Raw genomic sequence first — 21,110 nt, 5'->3', positions numbered from 1 at the left:
GAGAGGAGCGGGTCGAAGTGAAGGGCTCGGCAGGGCCACGGGGGGCTCCGGGACACCGAGCCCTTGGCGAGAGGCCAGGTGCTGCTCAGGCACCATCAGGGCGGGATGCTCCCTGTCAGGGAGCCGGGGACGGTGCATCCCTGCGTGTGTCGGCACCGGGAACGGCACGGGCACAGCTCCCGCTTCACCCATTGCACTGCAACAGCCCTTTGCCCAGCACAGCCGGTCTGCGAACACCGGCATGGAAAACTTGGTGATGTCATCTATCGAAGAAAAATCCTGTCTGCATTTCCTGAAATGACCGTGACCTGGCAGCAGGACGTGCTGTTCCCAAAGGGACAGGAAACCCGCACCAAAGGCTTGCTCGGAACGCCCGCCGCGGCACGGGACCATGGGGCTGCTCCCAGTCCTGCTGTTGCGACAGCCCGGCTCCAGCACACGGCCCGAGGAGAAAGCCTTGCACCCCGCCAATGTCCCACTCCGGAGCTGCTGTCTCCTGTTCCCTGGGAGCCGGGGCCAGGCGCGCTGCGGTGACAGATGACAAATGCAAACCCCCGGGCCGTCCAAGCACCTGATTTCCGAGCAATGCCTGGATCATCACCGTGACCGGTCTCTGTCCACTCATCCTGCGCTTTGTCATGGAAAGACCCCACAAAAATCCACCTAGGGAGCGTTAACTTTGTGCCCTCTCGCTTCAGAAATGACGAGAGCAGGAGCAGCTTTTCATGCCTTTACTGCGACTGCGTAAATTTCTGGGTGATTCTGATGCAGTTTAGGGATTTTCATCGAATCACAGAATATCCCCTGATCTGGAGGGACCCACCAGGATCCCCCAGCCCAGCCCGTGTCCCTGCCCAGCCCCCCCAGCAGCCCCACCCTGGGCACCCCTGGCAGCGCTGCCCAAAGGCTCCTGGAGCTCTGGCAGCCTCGGGGCCGTGCCCATTCCCTGGGCAGCCTGGGCAGTGCCAGCACCCTCTGGGGGCAGAACCTTGCCCTGAGCTCCAGCCTGAGCTGCCCTGGCCGAGCCCCAGCCGTGCCCTGGCTCCTGTCCCTGTCCCAGAGCAGAGATGGGAGCTGCCCCGCGGGAGGAGCTGCAGCCCCAGCGAGGTTTGATCTCAGTATCGCCTTCTCTGGGCTGAACCAACCCAGTGCCCTCAGCCACTCCTCCCTTGGCCCCTCCGGACCGTCCCCATGCCCGTGTCCGTCCTGTGGACGCTCTGCCGGGCTCCCCGCAGCACGAAGCCCCCACGGCACAGCCCGGCCCAGCCCCGCCGGTGCCCGCAGGCGCGCCCGGGGCCAACGGGCCGGGGCAAACCGACACGGCACCCGAACCGCCGCACTGCGCATGCTCGGCTCGGCTCAGCCGAGCGGGTCAACGGGTCTGACAGCGCCGCAGAACAAACCAATCCCTGCCGGGTGCCAGGTGATTGGCAGGGCCAACAGCCAATCTTAGTGCGTACAGGCACGTGCCGTCCGCCCCCAGGTTTGCGTGAGCACCTGCCAATCATATAGCGAGGAAGCTGATTGGCAGGCAACTGCACCTATCAAACGGAGCTGCGTCACGCCTGGATACAGTTAAACCAACAGTCCATGCAGGAACCTTGGCCCCGCCCGCTGCGCTCGCGCCTGTCTCCACCTATAAGCGCTTGCCTTTCCTGACGGGCGTGCACCTCGCCCTATCAGCGGGCGTCGCGCGGCCGCGCCCCTGGAGGCGGGCACGGGGCGGTGCCCGGCGGCGGGCGCGGCCCGGGCGGGGTCGGAGCGATGGCGGAGAGCGACTGGGACACGGTCACGGTGCTGCGCAAGAAGGGCCCGAGCGCGGCCCAGGCCAAGTCCAAGCAGGTCGGCCGGGGGCGCGGTAGGGGGCCGGGCGCGGGGCCGGGCAGGCGGCGGGGCCGGGCTCGGCCGCCGTGCTCACCGCGCACCTTCGCTCTTTCCGCAGGCGATCTTGGCGGCCCAGCGGCGCGGGGAGGACGTGGAAACTTCCAAGAAGTGTGGGTATCCCCGGGGGCCGGTCCGCTCGGGGGCGGCTGCCTGCGATGGGGAGAGGCGGCGGCGGCACCGCCCGGCCGAGCCCGCGATCGCGAGCGGGGCCGGAACGCGCGGCCCCGGGAGCCGCCGGGGTGACGCTCCTGGAGCTGCCCCTTAGCTCTGGTTGCCAGGGCGGAGATCTGCCTGGTTCCCGCAGAGATCTTGGAAAAGCTTTTGTGATCACAAAACTTAAGCTTCCTGTTTTGGCAGCTTATTTCTTTTGCGAATTTGAATGGCTGCCGATCTTCCTATGGCGCTGCTCGTTAAAAATGCCTTGTTTCTTCTCCGATGTAAATTGCCGGGTTCTCTCACTGTAGGGAGGTTATTCTGATTGTTGGAGATAGAGAGATGATCCTTGAAGAAGGTTAATCAGCTTTTTTGGACCACTGAATGCCAGAGACTAATGTGAGAGAAAGGATTCAAACTAGAGCTTAAATAATATATTTAACATGAGAGAAAACAATGGTTTTGAAGCTGTCTTTTAGCAAAGATAAGTACAATTAGATTCTACTAATCAAAGATGTCAGAAAATTGCTTAAAAGCTACTAACTTGGGGTGCCTCATACTGAGCAAGCACAATTCAAGTTCATGTATTGACCTCTCTGTGCTGCAGCACAAATATGTGTCTGCAGTAAAGTTAGAGCATTAAATCCCCAATGAAAAACAAGACTTGCCCTGTCTATAGGAAAGTTTAGGTGTGAGGTAGGGAAAGGGAAGGGCTCTGCATGGCTAGGTGTGCACAGCACTATGAACAGAGCTAAGGTAATGTTCCCTGATGGGCAGGAGAATTGGGTGAGATCAATGGTGATGTTGGTATGTTGAAATCCTGACATCACCCTGGGATCCTGGGCAGCTGAGGGCTTGGAAAGAGTCCTTTGATTCTTTTTGGCACAGCTCTGAGCCTTATTTTGTTTGTCCTTGATTGTTTTTCATTCTTGCTTCGAACGACAGGGGCAGCAGGCCAGAACAAACAACACTTCATTACAAAGAACACGGCCAAGCTTGATCGTGAAACAGAGGAGCTGCACCATGACAGAGTGTCCCTGGAGGTGGGCAAAGTGATCCAGCAGGGCCGACAGAGCAAGGGCCTCACACAGAAGGACTTGGCCACGGTGAGTGGAGACCTCCAGGTGAGGGTGGGCACCTTTCCTGTTCCCTCATGGGCAGCTGCAGTGGGAGGGTGTCATGGGCTGGGAGTTTGAGGAATGCAGTGTCGCTGGTGTCTGATGTCCTGGCAGCTTCGGTTGTCTGGGAAAGTTTTGAGGTTTGTGCAGCCCTTGAGCCCCAGGCTGGAGGCAGAGCCTGTCTGTGGCTGCTGAGCTGGTGGGAGGCTGCTCCCTGCTTCCTCCCAGCTGCTCACACCAGCCCTAGAGGTTTGTACCATCTGGGCTGAGCAGTGTTAGCAACTCCCTGATGTCTGAAGGAGCAGCAATCCCTGGTAGTCCTATTCCTCCTGAGAAGGAGGGAGGTCAGAGTCCCTTCAGGATGGGTGTCACCAGCACTGGGACACTTCAGGGAGGTGCCAGTGGGGGTGGAGTCAGCCTGGGAGCAGCACTTTGTCATCTGTCCTGGCATAATGAGAGGCTGTTCCTTATCTGTTTGAGTCTGGGGAGCTGCTGCTGAGCATTGCTGTGTTTGAGACTCATCCTCTCTTTTCAGAAAATCAATGAAAAACCACAAGTTATCGCTGACTACGAATCAGGACGAGCAATCCCCAATAACCAGGTCATGGGAAAGATCGAAAGAGCCATTGGTGAGTTAAGAGAGACTTCAGAAATAATGCCAGTGCTTGGAGGGGTGGTTTGGGGGAAAGTACCTTTTTCCTGTGAGGAACGTTGCTGGCTGGAGTTTATTGTGGGTGTGGTGCCATTAAGACATGTTCTGATAAAACCTGGATCTGCTGACTGAACCAGAACTGGGAGCTCTTGATCTTTGCACCTTCATGCCTGTGGCTGTGCCCTGGGGACCATCCCTGTGTGCTTGCCCCCAAAACCTATGAGATGCTGAGACCCATGGAAGCCTGATTGCACTTGTGGAAGGGTTTTGTGTTGGTTTTACTCTCCTGGGCTGGTTCAGATCCCATCTGATTGGTTTTGTTTGACATTGGTCTGGTGCTCCTAGAAACTAAAGTAGGACTCTCCTGAACTCTGGTTCCCCTGCTCTCTTTCTGGATGTTCTCTTCCTTAAGGCTGAATTTGATGGAAATAAAAGTTATTGGGTGAATGATTGAGTGCTGATGGTGGTGGTCTCCTTTGTCTTATTCCAGGCCTCAAACTGCGTGGAAAGGACATTGGAAAACCTCTGGAAACTGGCCCCAAAGGAAAATGACAACAAAGCCTCGAAATCCGTTTGCTTAGACTGATCTGGTTCTCCTCAACCACTCTGCATATTGCCAAGCTGAACAAGAGGGTTTCAGACTTGCTTTGGGGGGAAAACTGCTGAATCTGTACCTGCTGTAAAAAGGCAACCTTAAAGAAGCAATTTCCTGATGTTTGTTTTTCCTTGCTCCTTTTCAGAGATTGAGGATCTAAACCCCAAGAAAAAACCCAAACCCTGCCTCTGATTTGCCAGAAAACATGTACATTGTGGTGTTAGCAGCAGCTGATGTTAAGGCAATTAGGGTGGTCTGAAATGTGAGGATTTAATTGAAACAATTTTGGGGATGGGTGAGATATATTATATATAAATAATTTGGGAGACTTGGGGCTTGATCAGAAATGATGACTCAGTCACTGTATCTCAATGAGTTTGGTTTGTTCTTTCCAGCCTGTTTTAAAGAGATCTATAATAAAGTTTGATACCCTTCAGTTGCCCAGGGGAGCTGCTGCATGTGACCAGCTGTTAGTAAATGTTGTGGCTGGGTGTGACCGGAGCTGCGTCACCTCTTCCTTCTGGGATTGTAATTAAAGGGACACCTGGGGTGCCTGGGATGAGGGCCAGCACTGTCACAGCCTTCCTGGCTGTGTCACCTCTCCCTGCATGGGGATGGTGCAGCTTGGCCAGCAGCCTGGGCCTTCAGTCAGTGCTGTGGGGCTCTGCACATCCAGGCAGCTGCAGAGACATCAGCTGAAGCCTGAGCCCTCCTTGCCCTTCCCCAGCTCTCAGCTCTCTTGGGCCCTCATTTCTGCAATCAGGACAGGGCTGTGGGGATGGTGCTTGGCATGACTGAGGCAGCACCTAAGGGGGGCATAGCTGGGTGAGAGGGAGACTGGCTCTGGTCACAATGTGGGAAAGCAGCACGTCCCTCCAGCTGTACTTGGGGCTGGGGGTAGTAGGATGCTCCTTGTTGTGCAGGGGCTGAACTGGGCTGTGTGTGGAGCTGAGTTGGGAGCTGACAGTGTTAAGGTGTGAAAGCTGGGGCTGACGGAGGGGTCCTGGGCTCGGCTGCACTGGGGGCAGGGTGGGGGTCCAGGCCCTGAGTCCAGCCTGCACCTCAGCCTGCACTGGGTTTGCCAGTGATGTTTATCAAGTGCATTCACAAGGTGTGCGGGCAGCAGGTGGGCACCTGTACACCAGAGTGGGAGCTGCCTGCTGCCCTCAGGGGTGCTGTGTGATGTCCCTCTCTGCTCCCTGCCCTCGCACCCACCACTCACCCTCCCCAAAACCAGCAGAAGCACTGGTTCCCCCTGGGCTCTCTGTGCCCTGGGAGCTCTTGTGCTTTGTCCTGGGTATGGGGAGTGGCTCACACCCCTCTGCAGCACCCACTGTTCTTCCCAGCTCTGGGGGCCAGGACCCCACACTTCACCCTCCCTTCCATGGCCAGAACCCTGTTTGGATGAGGACAGCCGCTCTGAGAACTCCCCCTCGTGCCCCCTGTCAAAGCACAGGCACACTGCTGTGTCTTGGAAGCAAAACTTCATGTTACAAACAACACAAACGCTTTTCCCGAGCACTTGGAGGTAGAGATGGCCGCGGTGTGTCCCTGGGCGGGGCAGGCTCCCCGGGGCGCCGGCTCCTGGTGCCGGGGCAGGGAGCAGGCAGCTGATGGAGTGTGGGTTCTGTCGAGGGCTGGTCTGCCCGGGGGGAGCAGGCAATTCCTGCTGCTGGCTGCTAATTTCAAGACTCATCGCCCTCCCGTGGAGATATAATGACCTTGTCCTGCAAAGAAAGGTGAGTGGGAATTGGTGACAAAAGTGGGCTGTCTGCTGTGAAACACCAGGATTTCTTCCAGGCTGCAGCGAGGACAACCTGCGTGCCAGCCCCGTGACCCTGCAGAGGCACCAAACCCCCAGTGTGCCCAGGGGAATCCACGTCTCTTGCTGGAGACCTTGATGGGGCTGGTGGCTCTGCTGCCGATCCAAGGGCCCTGCAGCTTAAGCCACCTTGCACTAAATTGAGCGCTGGCTGAGTGAGGATGAGCCAGGTTTGCCAGGCCTCCTTCCCACAAGACTCGGGGCTGGGAGCACACTCAGCTCTTTCCGGAGCAGCTGCCTGGTGGCAGCAGCACTTTTGGGTCAGTCCTGCAGCTCAGGGTCACTTGTTTGTCAACAAGCAGGTAAGAGGCAGAGCCCTTTGCACCTCCCTGTCGCGTTGGCGGAATGCAGGGTCACGGAGAGCCTGCTGGCATTTGCTGAGCTTTTAGGAAATCGCTGTTTTAGCACAGCTGGGGTAATTAAGCAAGTCCTTCACCCTGTCCTTACATCTCGGAAGGTGATGTTGTCGAAGCCCTGGGAACTGTTGTTCTCTGTCGGTGTCCTGCTCGCCAGCCTTCGCTGTTTCAGCCAGTACCAGCCCCCAGCAGCCCCCAGCACCACTATGACGAGGGCCAGGAGCACACTAAGCGTCACCTCTGCCACAAAACTGCCGGAGGGCTTCTCTGCAGGGCAAGGAAATGCTGTCATTTCGACCCACTGCCCAGAGAACTGCCTCCAGCCTCAGCCCAGCACCCTGAGCAGCTCTGGGTTGACCTTTCACAGCCAGAACTGCACACACACACAGACACAGACACACAGACACACACACCCACACACACACACACACCCCTCTTCCCCACACCTTCCACTGGACTCTCCGGGCTGGAATGGCAGCCCACCCTGGCGCTGTACATGATGTCATCCAGTGCCACTGTCCCCTCCATCGGCCACCTCCGTGTGGTGATCTCAAAGCTGATCTGCGGGGGAAGGTGGGCTCTGGGGGGCTGCTGCACGCCCGGAGACACCCTGCACCCCAGGGTGGCCCCGCTTACCTGGAACTCACCGGGGCTCTGCACCGGCACCGCGGCGCCCCGCCAGCCCCGGCCGCGGTGCCCCGGCACGCTCCACACCGTGCGCTGTCCCCCCGCGCCGCGCAGCGTCACCCGCAGCTCCCCGCTGGCTGCAAGGACGGGGCACAGGAGCCCTGGCATCACCAGCTGCCCCCAGCCCTCCCAGCCATGCCATCCTCTACTGGGATGGCAGCACCCAGAGGGAATGGGCCATCGCCACTGCCCAGCTGGAACTGAAGCAGTGGCCGCGGGGCACAGGTGGGGAGGACTGAGGCCCTCACTCCCATGGAGCCAGGGAGTCCCAGGGACCCATGGGCCCTCCTCCCTGCCCCTGCAGTGCTCACAGAGGTGCTCCGGGATGTCCATGTGGTACCAGAAGCGCAGGCAGGAGTCGGTGGCTGCAGGCAGGGGTGGGCTCTCCAGCAGGGCACTGGTGCCCCTGGCACCCAGCACGCTGGTGTCAAAGTGCATGTAGTGACCTGGGCAGGCAGGGACAGAGTGCAGGGTGTCCCCCAGTCCTGCATCCACTTGTCCCACCCCACTTGTCCCAGTCTTCCCCCAAATGTTGGGTGATGCCTGGAGGGGAACACAAATCAGCCCTGCGCCTCACTGCCCTTGGGCTGACCTGCCCCTCCCGGGTGAAGAGGGGACGGGGATGCTGTGGGGCCAGGCCTCGCAACATGGACTGGACTGACCCAATCTACCCCCAGCTCTCCTTCCTCACTCTGGCCATGCCAGGGTTCCCAGGCAGGGGTGGGTGTTTCCTACCGTTCCTTGTACCCAGGGTGTGATCCTGCTCAGGGCCAGGGTACTTGGCCAGGGTGACTCCACTCTTCCAGCCCCAGGCTAAGCTGTGCAAGCGGGGGTCCGAGGGGCTGCTCCAGCCACAAGTGTCCTGCTCGAAGTCACAGGATGCTGGGAGGAAAGCAGGGCTGTGAGACACCCAGTAGTACCTGGCAGGAGATGGGGCACCTGGGTGGTACACACCACCCCCAGCTTTGGGCCGGGCCAGGCTCAGGGCAGGAACAGGTCTGTCCCTATCCCCATGGCTTACACACTTCCATAGGATGTCCCATCGCCCCCACCCTGATCCATAGTGCCCCTGTGGGGTGGGGTCTCACCTGGCTTGGGGCAGGCTCCCTCCGACACGTGCAGGTCGTCCAGTGCAATGTATCCGTGGTCACCCCCAGCTCCCACTGCCTCAAACACCACCTGGGCAGGGTGACATGCTGAGGCTGGCAGCCTCCATGCACCCCTCATCACCTCCAGCTGCCCCCAGCACCCTGCCCTGTCTCACCTGCCAGTCGCCATCGGGCTGGACGGTGACATGGCTGCGGTGCCAGCTGCTCCCTTCCATGGTGCTCACGCTCAGAACCTTCCTCCTCACCCTGCTCTGCTCCACGAACACCCTGAGGGAGCCTGCCCACGGCACCCAACATGGAGCAGGGGTCCAGGGCTGTGCTGTGTGGGGCCCCCACCCATCTGGAGGTGTCCCCAGGGGTCTCGGGGCAGGCGGTGCTCACCTGGGGTCCCAGCACTCAGCTGGTACCAGAAGGCCAGGCACTGGGCAGACACTGAGGGCTGGTAGAGCTGGGAGGTGAGGGCAGCCGTGTGCCCTGCAGGCAGGGAGACCCTGCCCGTGTTCACCACCATGTAATGGCCTGGAGGAGAGAAGCCCCTGTGCTGTGACCCCTGCCCAGCCCTGCTGGGGAGCACTAGGGGACAATTGAGGCTGGGTCTTCCCCCCAGGTCAAGGAGTCTCCCCAGCTTGAGAACCTCCCCAGGAATAGGGAGCCCTGGGGCTGGGAGACTGCATTTTGGGAGTTCCAGGTTTGGGAAGCCCTGTGCAGTATCGCGTTCTCATCCTGGGGAAGGCAGGGAGGGCAGGGCAGGCATGAACAGGGAGAGCAGGCAAGGCTGGCGTGGGGTACAGGCAGGACACTCAGGGGCGGACAGGGGGACACAGCAGGGAAGCACCGAGGCTGCCACGGCCCCGTACCTGCGGCGGTGCCGGTGGTGTGGTCGGCCACAGGGCCGGCGGTGGTGCCGGTGCCGTTGCTCTGTCGCTGCCAGGTGCCCTCTCCGCTGGCTGCCAGCCCACAGCCCTCCACCTCGAAGGAGCAGGAGAGCTCGGCCCCACAGGGTCCCGCTGTCTGCGCGATGTCGTCCAGCCCCACGTCCCCCAGGAAACCGTCATGCAGCACCTCGAAAGCCACCTGTCCGCAGGCAGCGGTGTCAGACACGCTGTGCCCTGCTGGTGCCAGGGACGCGCGGGGCCGCTCCTCACCCGGTACCGCCGCTGGCCCGTGGAGGGCAGTGTCGCCCGTGCCCGGTGCCAGATGCTGCCCTGGGTTCCGCGGCGGGTCCACAGCATGTCCTCCTCTCCTCCCTCTGGCCACAGCTTGAGGCTCAGGGTACCTGGGCAGAGGGGGGCATGGGGGCAGCCATCCCACAGCCCTTGGGGACCCCGCTGTCCTCAGAGCGGAGGCAGGCTGGGGCAGCCCTGGCGGGATGCCATGGGGCACGTACCGATTTGCGGGCCCGCCAGGCGGTACCAGAAGGACAGACAGCGAGGGGCAGCGGCCGGCTCCTGGTGGGAGCTGAGGAGCAGCGCCCGCTGCCCGTGGCTCCATGGCACAGAGGCGTCCACGGACAAGAAGTAGCCTGAATGTTGGGGACAGCCAGGGTGGAGGGGTCATGGTGTGAGTGTTCTGCATCACCCACAGCCCAGATCGGGGCGCTCCCAGCCTGCCATAGGTGAGCTTGCTCTGCAGGCATGGGGCTGCTGGGAGTGTACAAGGCATGCCTTGGCCCTGGGAACAGAAGGTTATGGGATGTCCTGGGTTCCCCCAAAGAGCAACCAGCCCCTTACCCGAGCCAGTGGTGTGGTCAGAGCCCTGTCCCTGCCCTGTGCTGTGGACCCATTTGAAGTCACTGGACAGATCCTGGTACCAGCCACACATGCCCCTCTCAAAGTTGCAGGACAGCTCTGGCCAGAGAGAGGCGACAGTATAGAAGTGGAAAGGAGTAAGGCATCACAAAAGCAAATGGGTCTCCCCAACGTCCCTTTCCCCCTGCTCACCTGCCCCAGGTTTACCCCATGCAGGGGTCCCAGGGCAGGGCAGGATATGTGCTTGGCCCTGGCCCTCGGCCTTGTGCACCATGGTCTTGCTCTTGGACAGAGTGACAGCTATCAGGCAGCCCCCACGGAAAGGGTGCAGGGTTACCCTCCCTGCCCACGCACTCCTGGCCATACCCGCAGCTGTGGGTGTCACCACGTCGTGGTAGCACTGCTCGAATGTCACATTGTCAACACCGACACTGGCTGAGCCCTGGAGATCCACCAGTGCCAGCAGCTCGACCTGGGGGCAGCAGCCATGAGCCTGGGGTGCCTGGCAGCACTGGCATTGTCCCACTGAGACCCCCCAGGCTGGTCCCTGTGCATCCAGCACACCTGAAAGGGCCGGCTTCTCTCTCCCAGAGGGACACGGACGTGACCCCCAGTTGTGCTGCCACGACCTTGTGTCTGCCAGACCAGCTGGGTGCTGCCAGTGGTGTGATCTGCGACATTGATGGCAAGGAAGCCTGAAACAAGAGGTGGTGCAGAGGCTGTGGGCACCCAAAACCCCTGGCCACCCAGTGGGAGCCCTCCATGGCACCAGCCCACGGTCATGGGGTGCAGGGACACAGACAGGGACACAGACACCCCAGCTCCAGGATGATGTGATGGGGCAAAGCAGGGTTGGGAGAGGCAGTAAAGGCAGGTAGGCATGGGGGGTCTGGGAGTAGGAAGCAGGCAGGGCACTCTGGGGTGGGCAGGTTACCTTGGGGGTCACTGTGGATGTGGTAGCTCATCTCCATGGTGCAGGCAGGGCCAGAGGGGCCCAGCAGAGGCGATCGTGCCTTTGCAGGACCCACCATCTGTCCTTCTCCTGTCTGGAGGGCCAGGAAAGTCCCTGAGCACAGAAACACTCTGTAAGGTGAGGACTGGGGTCCCACATCACTGGTAGCACCCCCAGCCCAGCATCCTGCCTGGGCATCATCCCCCATTGTGCAGTGGCACCCCCCGGGAGCTCTTGTTCTGGAGGTTCCTGTGGTGCTGAGCAGTGAAGAGCATTGTCTGGGTGGTGAGAACAGTCTCACCTGTGAGGAAGATGTCAGATTCAGTGGCCTTCTGCAGAGCCCAGCGCAGCCGCCCCACACTGACGTCGTGCCAGCCCCCAGCCCCTGACTCGAAGGTTGTTGTCCCTGCAAAGTCAAAGAATCCCAGAATCCCAGAATGGTTTGGGTTGGATGGACCTTAAAGCTCATCTCATTCCACCCCTCTGCCATGGGCAGGGACACCTTCCACTATCCCAGGGCGCTCCAAGCCCTGTTCAACCAGCCTTGGACACTGCCAGGGATGGGGCAGCCACAGCTGCTCTGGGCAACCCAAAACTCCAGGCTCAGTCTTGCCAGGCTGTTGTGGTTCCAGGGGCTGTGCAGGCACACACATGTCCCAGCCAGGCCAGCCCAGGGTGCCTGGTCCCCTCCCCTGCTGGGGCAGTGCTGCAGGTGCCTGCCTAGGCTCTCACCACAGCGCTCCTCGTCGGAGCCGTCAGCGCAGGTGTGGGCGAAGTCGCAGGCCAGCTCTGCAGCAATGCAGTCCCCACTGCCACAGGCCACCTCGTCTGCTGCGCAGGGGCCGGCACGTGCCTGGCTCGGCAGTGTGACCAGAGGCTTCTCTGATGGTGAAACAGCCCAGATGGAGAGCAGTGGTGAAAGGGCCCAGCAACAGCATCAGTGTCAGCCCTCCAAACACTGTTCCATGTCCCCAGGCGTCTTCCTGGCTCTCCATTTCCCATCCCATCCCGTCCCAGCTCAGCCTAGTTGTCACCAGCTGAAGGGGACCCAGGACCTAGTAAGAGTTGCTTGTGTGACACATTTTGACACAGAAAATGGAGTGTTACAGCCCCAGGAAAAAGATACCAGCACCCCAGGGCAAGTATTTGCTGTCCTGCACCCAGGATGGTCCCTGTGATGAGCAGAGGGACAGGCAGATCATGCCTGTCCTTTAGGTGTGGTGCCATGGGTACAAGACACCTGGGACAGCTGCCAGCATTGGACCAGAGTGAGGGACACTGCCCACCAGCTCACCCTTCTCCTTCACACAGCCCTGAGACAGGATCAGGTCATCGACAGCCACGGTCCCCCCATTGCCAGCCACCCCCTCGATCAGCACCTGCAGGAAAGCACCACGTCAGAAACATCAGCGAGGGGTTCTGCACGATATGGGGGGGATTGGGGTGACACCAGGGAGCCGTGTGATGGGGGGAGCCAGAACATGTCATGGACTGACTCACATTTTGCTCAAGAAGGGACTCAGTGGGAGCAGGGGCAATGCTGTGGCTGACAGGGGTGCACAGTGTGGGCTGGCATGGCCACAGTGGGCTTGGGAGGTGGTGCTGCCCCTGTCCACAGCTGTGGTCCCGGACCCCAGAGCAGCCCCGCTCCCCCCAGCCCAGCAGCAGCCCACCTTGAAGGGATCCGTCACATTGAAGTCCACTCTCTCCCGGACCCAGCAGCTGCCCAGGTCTCCTGTCCTTTCCCTCATCAGGTGCTTGGTAGAGTTGGTCACATAGGAGATGCTGAGGCTGCTGGTGGCTGAGCCATGGAGGTGGCAGTACAGTACGAGCTGGGCATTGGGAGGAGGGTGAGCCCTTAGGGCAGGGGCACACAGCCCTCTGCATCCCACAGAGGGGCTGTGAGAAGCTCAGGTGGGCAATGGGCACCAGAGATGTCACCAAACCACCCCAAAAAACTGATGTCCATCCCCAGCAAGGGCCAACCACAGCCCAGCCCTGCATGAGGGTCCCCAGAGTTGGGAACCCCATCTCCTGTCACCACCATGCCCACATGAGCTGTGACACGAGGTGCCAGCTGTGACTCACAGAACAGGAGTTGGTGGCTTGGAAGGTGGGGCTGCTGAGCTGAGCTGTGCCACCAGCTTGTGCAGTGGGGTCACTGCTCACATGGAGGAAAAAACCTGCAGGAGATGCTGGGGCTGAGTGGAGCCAGGCAGATGCGTGGGGGCAGGACTCCGCTGTCCTGGCACAGCCTTGAGCAGAGCCCTGGCGTGTGGCACGTCCACCTGCAGTGGGGCTCCCCTGGGGCACCGGTGCCCCGTCACGTACCTGCCCTGCTGTTGTTGCTGTGGTCCCGAGTGGGAATGCTGTAGGAGGTGCCCAGGTTCAGGCTCGTGTTCCTGCCCCACACTGCTGGCCCGGCCGCCGTCTCCCAGCCACAGAGATCATAGTCAAAGGAGCAGCGGGTGAAGTTCTCTGTGAGAAGAAGGGACAGCGGTGACCCAGAAACTGAGCTCCCAGCCCTCTCTTGGACAGATGGATCCCTGCAATGGGTTGGGCTGATGCCACCCCTCTGCAAACCCTCAGGGTCATTTTGCCCTCCTGGTGTAGGGCAGAACCGGGTGGGCCCCTGCCAGCCCAGAGCACAGCTTTGCCCCACCGAGGCGGACCCTCAGCCTATCCACAGGACTCCTCCCTGGGGCCAGGGGTGCTCACTGCACTGTGCCGCGCCCTCGTCCGAGTTGTCCCCGCAGTCGTCGGTGCCGTCGCAGAAACGACGCTGTGCCAGACAGGAGCCGCGGTGGCAGCGGCTCTCCTGGGCCCCGCAGGCCTGCTGCCCGACCTCTGCCGTGGGGGAACGCACGTCAGCAAGTGGCTGGTCCCACGGGGACATGGTGAGCACTGCCACATCATTCCTAGGGGTGGCTCAAGGGACAGGGTTTTGCTGCCCACCTCGTGCTCTGGCCAGCGCGTGGTGCCCCAAGCCAATGGGAGCACCGAGCAATGGGAGAGCTCCCCTGGGTTTTGCACCCCAGCCAGTTCCCCCAAGACCCCAGCTCACATCCCAGCAGATGTGGGACTCACCTGGTAAGCCACAGTTCCTGAACACGATGTCATCAAGCGCCACCTCTGCCCCGCAGGTGGGTGGTTGTGTCAGGGAGAAGATGAGCTGTCATGGGAGGATGAGGATGGCATGAGCTCCCCAGGCCAGGTCTCAGAACATTGCCCAGCTCCTCTGGTCCCAGCTTATGGGAACAGTGCCCAGGTACCAAGGTGCCAACACCATCTCACCTGGAACTGCTCCACGATCCGTCCGGGGTAGGCAACCAGCGGGTGCCAGCCCTCCCTGCTGTGCTCAGGGCTCTGCCACAGCTCCACCACCCCATCCCTGTGTGCCACAGCCAGGCGCAGCACCGGCCGCTCTGTCTGGTTCAGCCCTGAGAAGCCCAAAAGTGCCCTTGGTACAGGGCACCCAGGGGTACCCAAAGGAACGAATGGAGCCCCACCCGCTCTGGGAGTTGGAACTGGGGCCCCCAGGTCCCACCAGCTCCGTGTGTGGAGCGTGGAAGAGGCAAACAGGATGGCAAGGACCCATCTGATGTCGGTGGTTCTGTCCCTGCCACAGGGGCAGATGGCCCCATCCCCCCCACTGCCTAGTAGCCAATGCTGCCTGTGCCCACCTTGGGTGCTCTCACATCTCCCTGAGAGGTGATACCAGGCTCTGATCTCACATGCGGCAGCTGCTTCCCGCATGTCCGGTGACCTGAGCCAGGCTGTGGCCGTGGTCTTTGCTGGGGGGGACATGGTGACCAAGAACCAACCTGGGGAGGGCAGAAAGCAGAACGGGGTCTGCACCCCATGGGGTGGCACCAGAGCTATGCCAGCACTACTCCTGCCCCTCCAAGGGTCTGCTCTCTCCCCTGCACCCTAGAAAGATAGGTGTTCTGGCACCCCAGCTCCAGTGGAGTGGTACTGTGGGTGCCCAGAGCCTGCTCACCAAGCAGCTCCCACTTACCCAGGTCAGTGCCCACGGTGTGGTCTGAATGAGGCCCCACGCCCCACTTGGCAAGGCTGGCCCGGCCTCGCACCCATCCATATGTCGAGGTGCCCACGTCCCGCCAGCCACAGTCACTGTCCTCAAAGTCACAGGTGAAGGGGGTGCCCAGCACTGCTGAGCCCCGTAGGTACCCTGAGGGTGGGCAGATGAGGGGTCAAGGCAGGTTTGGGGCCACCCTGGGGACCTGTGGCCATCCCAGGGAAATGCACCTATCCTGGGGGACTGAACCTACCCAGGGGACCTGTGACCAGCTCAGGGGACCTGCACACAACCTGGGATCCTGCACCCACCTGGCAGTCTCACCTGTGCCCAGGCCACCTGTGTTCACCCTGGACACCTGCACAAGGGACCTGTCCCTACCCTGTGGATCTGCAGCCAGCCCACAGTTCTGTACCAATCCTGGGGGAGCCTGCATTCATCCTGGGCACCAGCACCACCCCAGGGACCTGTACCCACAACATCCCCCCTACACAGCCTGCTCTCACCCCAGGAGCAGGGCCTGAGGGTGGGGTCTGGGGGCCTGGGGAGTCTGAGCACCCACCACACTGGTTCTCATCTGAGCAGTCGCTGCAGTCACAGACGAAGTTACAGAGCTGCTCAGCCGCACTGCTGCAGCTGTTGACGACCACGGATCCACTGGGGAGGACAGTTCTGGCTATGAGAGAGACAATGGGACTGAAAACCCGCAGGGAAGGAGGCATCGTGCCCGCAGCAGGTGATGGAGGGCACGTGTGACCTGCAGCACCTCGGTTTGGGACCCTGCTGGGGCAAGTACTGAGCTCTCAGTGGCATTTTCCCCTGGACAATCCCTGCCCCAGCACTGTCCTGGCACTCCACATCTCTCACACTGCCACCTCCCACCGTCAGCCTCGGGGTGCCAGAGCCTGCCAGGGCACTGACTCTGCTATAGCACACCCGTGCTGCCAGTCCCAGCCCCTTTTTGGAAGAAACAGGAATATCTGGATGGTTTTCGTCCCATGCTGAACAAAGCCACTGGTGACCCCCGCCTGGTGCTGGGGGCTCCGGCACCCGCTCCCGGTGGGAACCCCGGGCTGCATTCACCAGCAGAGCCCGGTGGGCAGGCCCAGCGCCGTGCAGGACCAGAGCGGAGCAGCCAGCACCAAGGCCCCTTCCCTCCAGCCCCACACCCCCAGCCGTGTCGGCAGAGCTCACCCAGCACCACCAGCAGGGCCAGCATCGCCCGCCCGCCTGCAGCCATCCCGGGCACCACGACGGGAACACGGAGCTGGAAGCGGCCACGCTGTGAGCCCCGGGCTGGAATGTGCTCCCCTGGAGCTGCCTGCGTTGGACTTCAGCCCCGCTGTTATCGGCTCCCCGGCCAGGCAGCGGGTTTATGGCACGGCTGGGACAGCGCAGCGCGGTCCGGTCACAGCACCGGCGACACCTCAGCAGCGAGCTGCAGCCGTGCCTGTGGAGACCTTCGGCTTCTCCCCCGGCACCTCTCCTCTTCAGCCCATTTTCCACTCAGAACAGGACGGTGGGTGACACTCTGACTGGGACAGGGCACAGCCCAGGGAAATGCGTTGGCTTGGTGAGGGATGAGAGCACTTCCTGCTGAGCCAGGGATGCTGCCAGCCCTGTGGGGGATGCTGGCACCTCTGCCAGGGATGTGGGGGCTCTGCCAGTCCCTGTGCATAAGGACAGTGGGAGAGACTTTGGGTGCAGGGCTGGCTGTGGGCTGCACTCTGGCCAGAGAGAACAGCTGAGCTGGGAGTCAGCTGTATCTCCATCTTACCCTGCCCTCTGGCAATGGAAAGTTGTTTCCTCTTGTCACTCCAAGCTCTTGTCCAAAGTCCCTCTCCAGCTCTTCTGGAGCCCCTCTAGGCACTGGAAGGGGCTCTGAGGTCCCCCTGGAGCCTGGGGATTCCAAGATGCCATCAGGAGGAGCCAGCCTTCACCCCGCCTGCTCTGCTCCGGCTGGCAGAAGCACCTCAGCACCCAGCTCATGAATGCCATGGGGCAAAGGGGCACAGCTCCAGGGCCACAACCAGGTCAGTCCTGGGGTAAAACATTCCTGGCAGAGCCCCAGCAAGGGCTGATGAGCCTGAAAGAAGCACAGCTTGGTAGCCAGGTCTCCACAGATCACCACCAGTGTTGTTGCCTGGTGATGGCAACTAGTGACCCGACTGGTTTCCCTACCTGGGCAGAGGAAGGAGCTGCTACCCCCCAGGACCCCTCTCCCCTCTGCTGCCGCAGCCTTCGCGCCCTAGAGGGGCCCCTTTGAGCAGATCCTTCCACTGAGCCAACGGCCTTGGAAAGCAGATTGCAGCGGGATTGCATCAGGGGCAGTAAAACACAGACTCAGCTCCTTCTCCCAGTGCCAGCCAGGGCCAGTGAGGACCAGCAGCCCCACATTCCCCAGTCCAGGCATGCTGGGGAAGAGCAGCCCTGCCCAGAAACCTGGCAGCACCAAGCTGGCCACTGGCAGAGTAGTCACTGCTCTCCTGGGTGCCATGGGCAGAGCCTCTCACAGAGATGGGACCCCTCCCCTTTGCACTGGGGATGCTGGTGCTCCCACTGTGAGATGGGGGCACACTGGAGCAGATCAAGTGATGATGACCACAGGATAGTACAGAATGGATGGCACAACAGGAGGTCACCCCATCCCACCCTCTGCTCCACAAGAGTTCCCTGGAGGTGTCCAGATGGTTTTTTGATCTCCACAGAAGGATATTCCCTGATGATGATGAGGGGACTGCACCTGCCACAAGGAGAGGCTGAGCTGAATGTGCCCAGTTTGGAGAAGGGGCAGGGGAATGTCACCCAGGTAAACCCTGGCAGGAGGGTGCAGAGAGCCAACCCTTCAAGCCAGGAATGCCCCAGTAAGAACTGAGACAATAAAAGCAAGAACAGCAAATACCACTTGAAAGAAAAACCTTTTCTTCCTGTGAGGACTGTCAAAACCAGAGCACACTTCCAAGCTGCTGGAAGTTCAATTCGGGGAGATTCTCAAACACCACCTGGTCACAGCTTCCAGCAGCCTAATTCTAGAACAGAATCATGGAACTCCCTGTGTTGGAAGGAACCCACAAGGACTCCTGAGCCTGCACAGCACATCTCAGCAATCCCACCACGATGGACCCACTAAAGCTGGCTCTGCTAGGCCAGTGGATGGACAGGACATCCCAGAGGTGCCTCCAAGTTCCAAACCAGTGACTTGCAGGTTTGCAGCTGACTCTGTGTAACTTCTGGGTAACATTCCCCCCAGCACAGGGGAGAGCCACTTTGCAGGATGGAGGACGAAGCACAGCAGAGCCATTTTCTTGCCTGTGAAACTCATCCCCACATTGTGAGCTTCCTTTGGAGTGTGGGCACAGGCTGAACTTTGGACACAGGGTACAGGCTGAGCTTCTGCAGGTTGAGATGACCCAGCATGGCTCTGGACAGAGGAAGGAGCCCACATCCCTGAAGGCACGAGGCAGAGGCAGCAGCAGGGAGCACACAGGGTCAGAGTCTGACAATGAAATGGGGCTGGGACTGGGACTGGGCTGGGAGGGTCCTCCAGCCCAGCCTCACGTGGGACAGCGACTGAACCAACCCAGCCTGAACCAACCCAGCCTGCACATCTGCCTGGAGCTCTCCAGCCACTGAAGCCTCCAGCAGCTTTCCCCAGTCTCCCTCTACTGCTCCTTGCTTGGAAGCACAAGCAGGGAGAATCCCTGGGAAATTCTGAGCTGGTCCTGGGTGGCTGGAGGGATGAAGTCAGGGAGGATGCTCTTCCTCAAGGTGTGACAACCTGCCAGAGTGGGAATGGGCATGTTCTTCCCAGTCATGTTCCCAGGCAACTCAGTTCCCTCCTCACAGGAGATGGGGCTGGTCTCTCCCTCAGGTCCATCTTGCCTTCCCCTCTCCCAGACCTGGGCATTGCTTTCCTCTCTCCTGCCTCAACCCTTTCCAAGGCAAATCCCAACACAATTCCTGCTGTTCCCACCCCAGACTCTGCCTGCTCCCGTGCCAGGCCCCCCTCAAGGGGCAGATAACCTGGGGGGTCCCTTCCACTGTGAACAAGCATAACCCAGAGATGGGAAGGAGCAGTCAAACCGTGAGCATGGCCACCAGAGCAGCTGTGCTCCTCCAACGACTTTAATTCTCACAGATACACGTGGATGAGCCCCTGGTGCCAGAGGGCTGGGGCAGAGCAACCACTGGCTTCACCAGCTTTGCCATGCCAGGGAGGTGGGAGCATCTGCACAGGGACAGTCCGGTGACAGCAGAGAACGGGCAAGTTCAGCACAGAGGAAAATCAGGAGAGCCTGGAGCACGGCCAAGCATGGGGAGCCTGCTGCCACCACCCCGGTGCTGCACACAGCTGTGCCAGTTCTGGGCTGGCACCACAGACAGAGGAGTCAGTACCCTTCATCTGCCCAAGTAATCTCATAGTCGGGATACTCTGCCTTCAGCTTCTCTGTGGTCACAGCGTGGTCAGCTCGTCCAAAGCCCTGCGCAGGAAAAGAAGGTTCCTAAGGAGAGCTGGTGAGAACTTGCAGAGAAGCCTGGCAAATCCCCAGGGCGGCTCTGGCAGACCTCAGCAGCAGAGAGGCCACAGAGCCTGTGCCAGTCCTTCCTGACCCCAGCTGAGGCTGGTGTAGCACCCAGGCAACAAGACAACGTCACCCTGAAGCTGGGAAAACTGTGTGCACTGTGGCCCAAGGACCAGCACCCTGCCCAGCTGGGCTCTGCACTCCGCACCCAGCACAGCTGGTGCTGCAGCACAGCCCTGGGCCAGGGTCAGCGTCCAGGAACCCACCATGACAGTCCCCAGGAGTGCCTCCAGTCACCCTTACAAGGCCCCTACAGCACCCACCCGACACTCCTGCAGGAACACCCTCAGGACACACAAAGTGAAAACAGGGTTCTTGCGCAGCCCAATTCCCGCTGCAGCACCCAGAGCTGGTACAGCCACTGTACCCATGGCACCTCCGGGGACTCTGGGTGTGTGGCAGCCCCACAGGCAGGTGCCGGCGGGTTGCTGGGGTGCCCCTGCTTTGGCCAAGCGCTGCTCACCCGAAAGGGCTCTGCGCAGTCTCCCCTCGCTGGGGCGCTCGGGAGAACGCGCAGGAGCCCCGGGAGCGCCGCCCCGCTCACCCCTTCCACCCCCGAGGGAACTCGACTCCACCTCGGCCGCCGTCAGCGGGACCCACCCCGCGCAGGGAGATGCCGCGTGCCCGCGTGGTTCCCCCGGCCCCGCTTACCACCGAGTACCCGTAGACGTGGATCTTCCTCTCTTCAGGGCGGTGCGACATGCGGCCGCCGCCCAGGCACTCGCAGCTCAGACCGTGCGGCGCCAGCTCCTCCGCGGTGCGCTCGAACAGGTCGGCTGCAGGGAGGGAGCGGCGGTGGCGCGGGGACCCCCGGCCTCAGCCGCCGCCCCGCGACGGGCCAGACGCCCGGCAAGCCCCCGCCCGCTTCCCTCGGCACCCCGGGCCACGCCCGCGCCCCGCGCTCCCGACGCCCCTCACCGTGGTACTCGGCCCAGGCGTGGCCTCGCACGACGTCCTTGGCGGGCGCGCCGGCCCCGCTCACCCGCACCAGCACGTACTTGAAGACACCGTCGCCATCGATCTGCACGTCCGGCACCCGGGACAGCGCCGAGCCCGCCATCGCTGCCGCCCGCGCGCCGTGCCCGCCTCCTCCGCCCGGCGTCCAACCAACCAGCGCCCGGTCCCTGCCCGTGTTCCCGCCTCCTCCGCCCGACGTCCAACCAACCAGCGCCCGGTCCCTGCCCGTGTTCCCGCCTCCTCCGCCCGACGTCCAACCAACCAGCGCCCGGCCCCCGCCCGTGTTCCCGCCTCCTCCGCCCGACGTCCAACCAGCGCCCGGCCCCCGCCCGTGTTCCCGCCTCCTCCGCCCGGCGTCCAACCAACCAGCGCCCGTTCCCTGCCCGTGTTCCCGCCTCCTCCGCCCGGCGTCCAACCAACCAGCGCCCGTTCCCTGCCCGTGTTCCCGCCTCCTC

General features: G+C 61.4%; 3 protein-coding genes across 3 annotated transcripts; 1 reads left to right on the top strand and 2 right to left on the bottom strand.

Annotated features, from left to right (window-relative positions):
* Window positions 1-1,639: 1,639 nt before the first annotated feature.
* EDF1 (endothelial differentiation related factor 1) lies at window positions 1,640-4,838 on the top strand. Its single transcript, XM_058818255.1, has 5 exons — window positions 1,640-1,842; window positions 1,943-1,994; window positions 2,983-3,143; window positions 3,691-3,784; window positions 4,298-4,838. Exons 1-5 carry the CDS (start codon window positions 1,765-1,767, stop codon window positions 4,357-4,359), a joined length of 447 nt encoding a protein of 148 aa, XP_058674238.1. The 5' UTR covers window positions 1,640-1,764; the 3' UTR covers window positions 4,360-4,838.
* Window positions 4,839-5,920: 1,082 nt separating this feature from the next.
* Window positions 5,921-16,355, bottom strand: MAMDC4 (MAM domain containing 4). The gene is made up of 29 exons (XM_058818518.1): window positions 16,310-16,355; window positions 15,678-15,872; window positions 15,095-15,268; window positions 14,760-14,900; window positions 14,371-14,516; window positions 14,164-14,248; window positions 13,795-13,923; window positions 13,408-13,554; window positions 13,165-13,259; window positions 12,750-12,908; window positions 12,371-12,455; window positions 11,809-11,958; window positions 11,378-11,482; window positions 11,059-11,190; window positions 10,689-10,819; window positions 10,491-10,596; window positions 10,107-10,223; window positions 9,764-9,898; window positions 9,522-9,652; window positions 9,234-9,450; window positions 8,758-8,895; window positions 8,532-8,653; window positions 8,356-8,446; window positions 8,003-8,149; window positions 7,579-7,713; window positions 7,217-7,344; window positions 7,027-7,141; window positions 6,672-6,847; window positions 5,921-6,129 (listed from the first exon to the last, which is right to left on the bottom strand). The coding sequence occupies exons 1-29, from the start codon at window positions 16,353-16,355 to the stop codon at window positions 6,088-6,090; spliced, it is 3,720 nt and encodes a 1,239-aa protein (XP_058674501.1). The 3' UTR covers window positions 5,921-6,087.
* Window positions 16,356-19,206: 2,851 nt separating this feature from the next.
* Window positions 19,207-20,795, bottom strand: PHPT1 (phosphohistidine phosphatase 1). The gene is made up of 3 exons (XM_058818397.1): window positions 20,617-20,795; window positions 20,350-20,474; window positions 19,207-19,596 (listed from the first exon to the last, which is right to left on the bottom strand). Exons 1-3 carry the CDS (start codon window positions 20,756-20,758, stop codon window positions 19,504-19,506), a joined length of 360 nt encoding a protein of 119 aa, XP_058674380.1. The 5' UTR covers window positions 20,759-20,795; the 3' UTR covers window positions 19,207-19,503.
* Window positions 20,796-21,110: the final 315 nt, after the last annotated feature.

Source organism: Ammospiza caudacuta, chromosome 21 (assembly GCF_027887145.1).
Source record: "Ammospiza caudacuta isolate bAmmCau1 chromosome 21, bAmmCau1.pri, whole genome shotgun sequence".
NCBI lineage: Eukaryota > Metazoa > Chordata > Aves > Passeriformes > Passerellidae > Ammospiza > Ammospiza caudacuta.
Note: the sequence above shows the minus strand (reverse complement) of the source record. Positions and strands in the feature narration are given on the sequence as shown.

Bases quoted from the DNA above. Each gene is read 5' to 3' on its own strand.
- EDF1 (XM_058818255.1), top strand. From the start codon at position 1,765: ATGGCGGAGAGCGACTGGGACACGGTCACGGTGCTGCGCAAGAAGGGC. The intron at 1,843-1,942 runs GTCGGCCGGGGG...CTCTTTCCGCAG, and splicing joins CCCAGGCCAAGTCCAAGCAG to GCGATCTTGGCGGCCCAGCG. The intron at 1,995-2,982 runs GTGGGTATCCCC...TTCGAACGACAG, and splicing joins CGTGGAAACTTCCAAGAAGT to GGGCAGCAGGCCAGAACAAA.
- MAMDC4 (XM_058818518.1), bottom strand. From the start codon at position 16,355: ATGGCTGCAGGCGGGCGGGCGATGCTGGCCCTGCTGGTGGTGCTGG. The intron at 14,249-14,370 runs GTGAGATGGTGT...CTCCCATGACAG, and splicing joins GGATCGTGGAGCAGTTCCAG to CTCATCTTCTCCCTGACACA. The intron at 13,555-13,794 runs GTGAGCACCCCT...TTCTTCTCACAG, and splicing joins CGAGGGCGCGGCACAGTGCA to AGAACTTCACCCGCTGCTCC.
- PHPT1 (XM_058818397.1), bottom strand. From the start codon at position 20,758: ATGGCGGGCTCGGCGCTGTCCCGGGTGCCGGACGTGCAGATCGATGGC. The intron at 20,475-20,616 runs GTGAGGGGCGTC...CCCTCCCTGCAG, and splicing joins CGCCTGGGCCGAGTACCACG to CCGACCTGTTCGAGCGCACC. The intron at 19,597-20,349 runs GTAAGCGGGGCC...TTTCCTGCGCAG, and splicing joins ACGTCTACGGGTACTCGGTG to GGCTTTGGACGAGCTGACCA.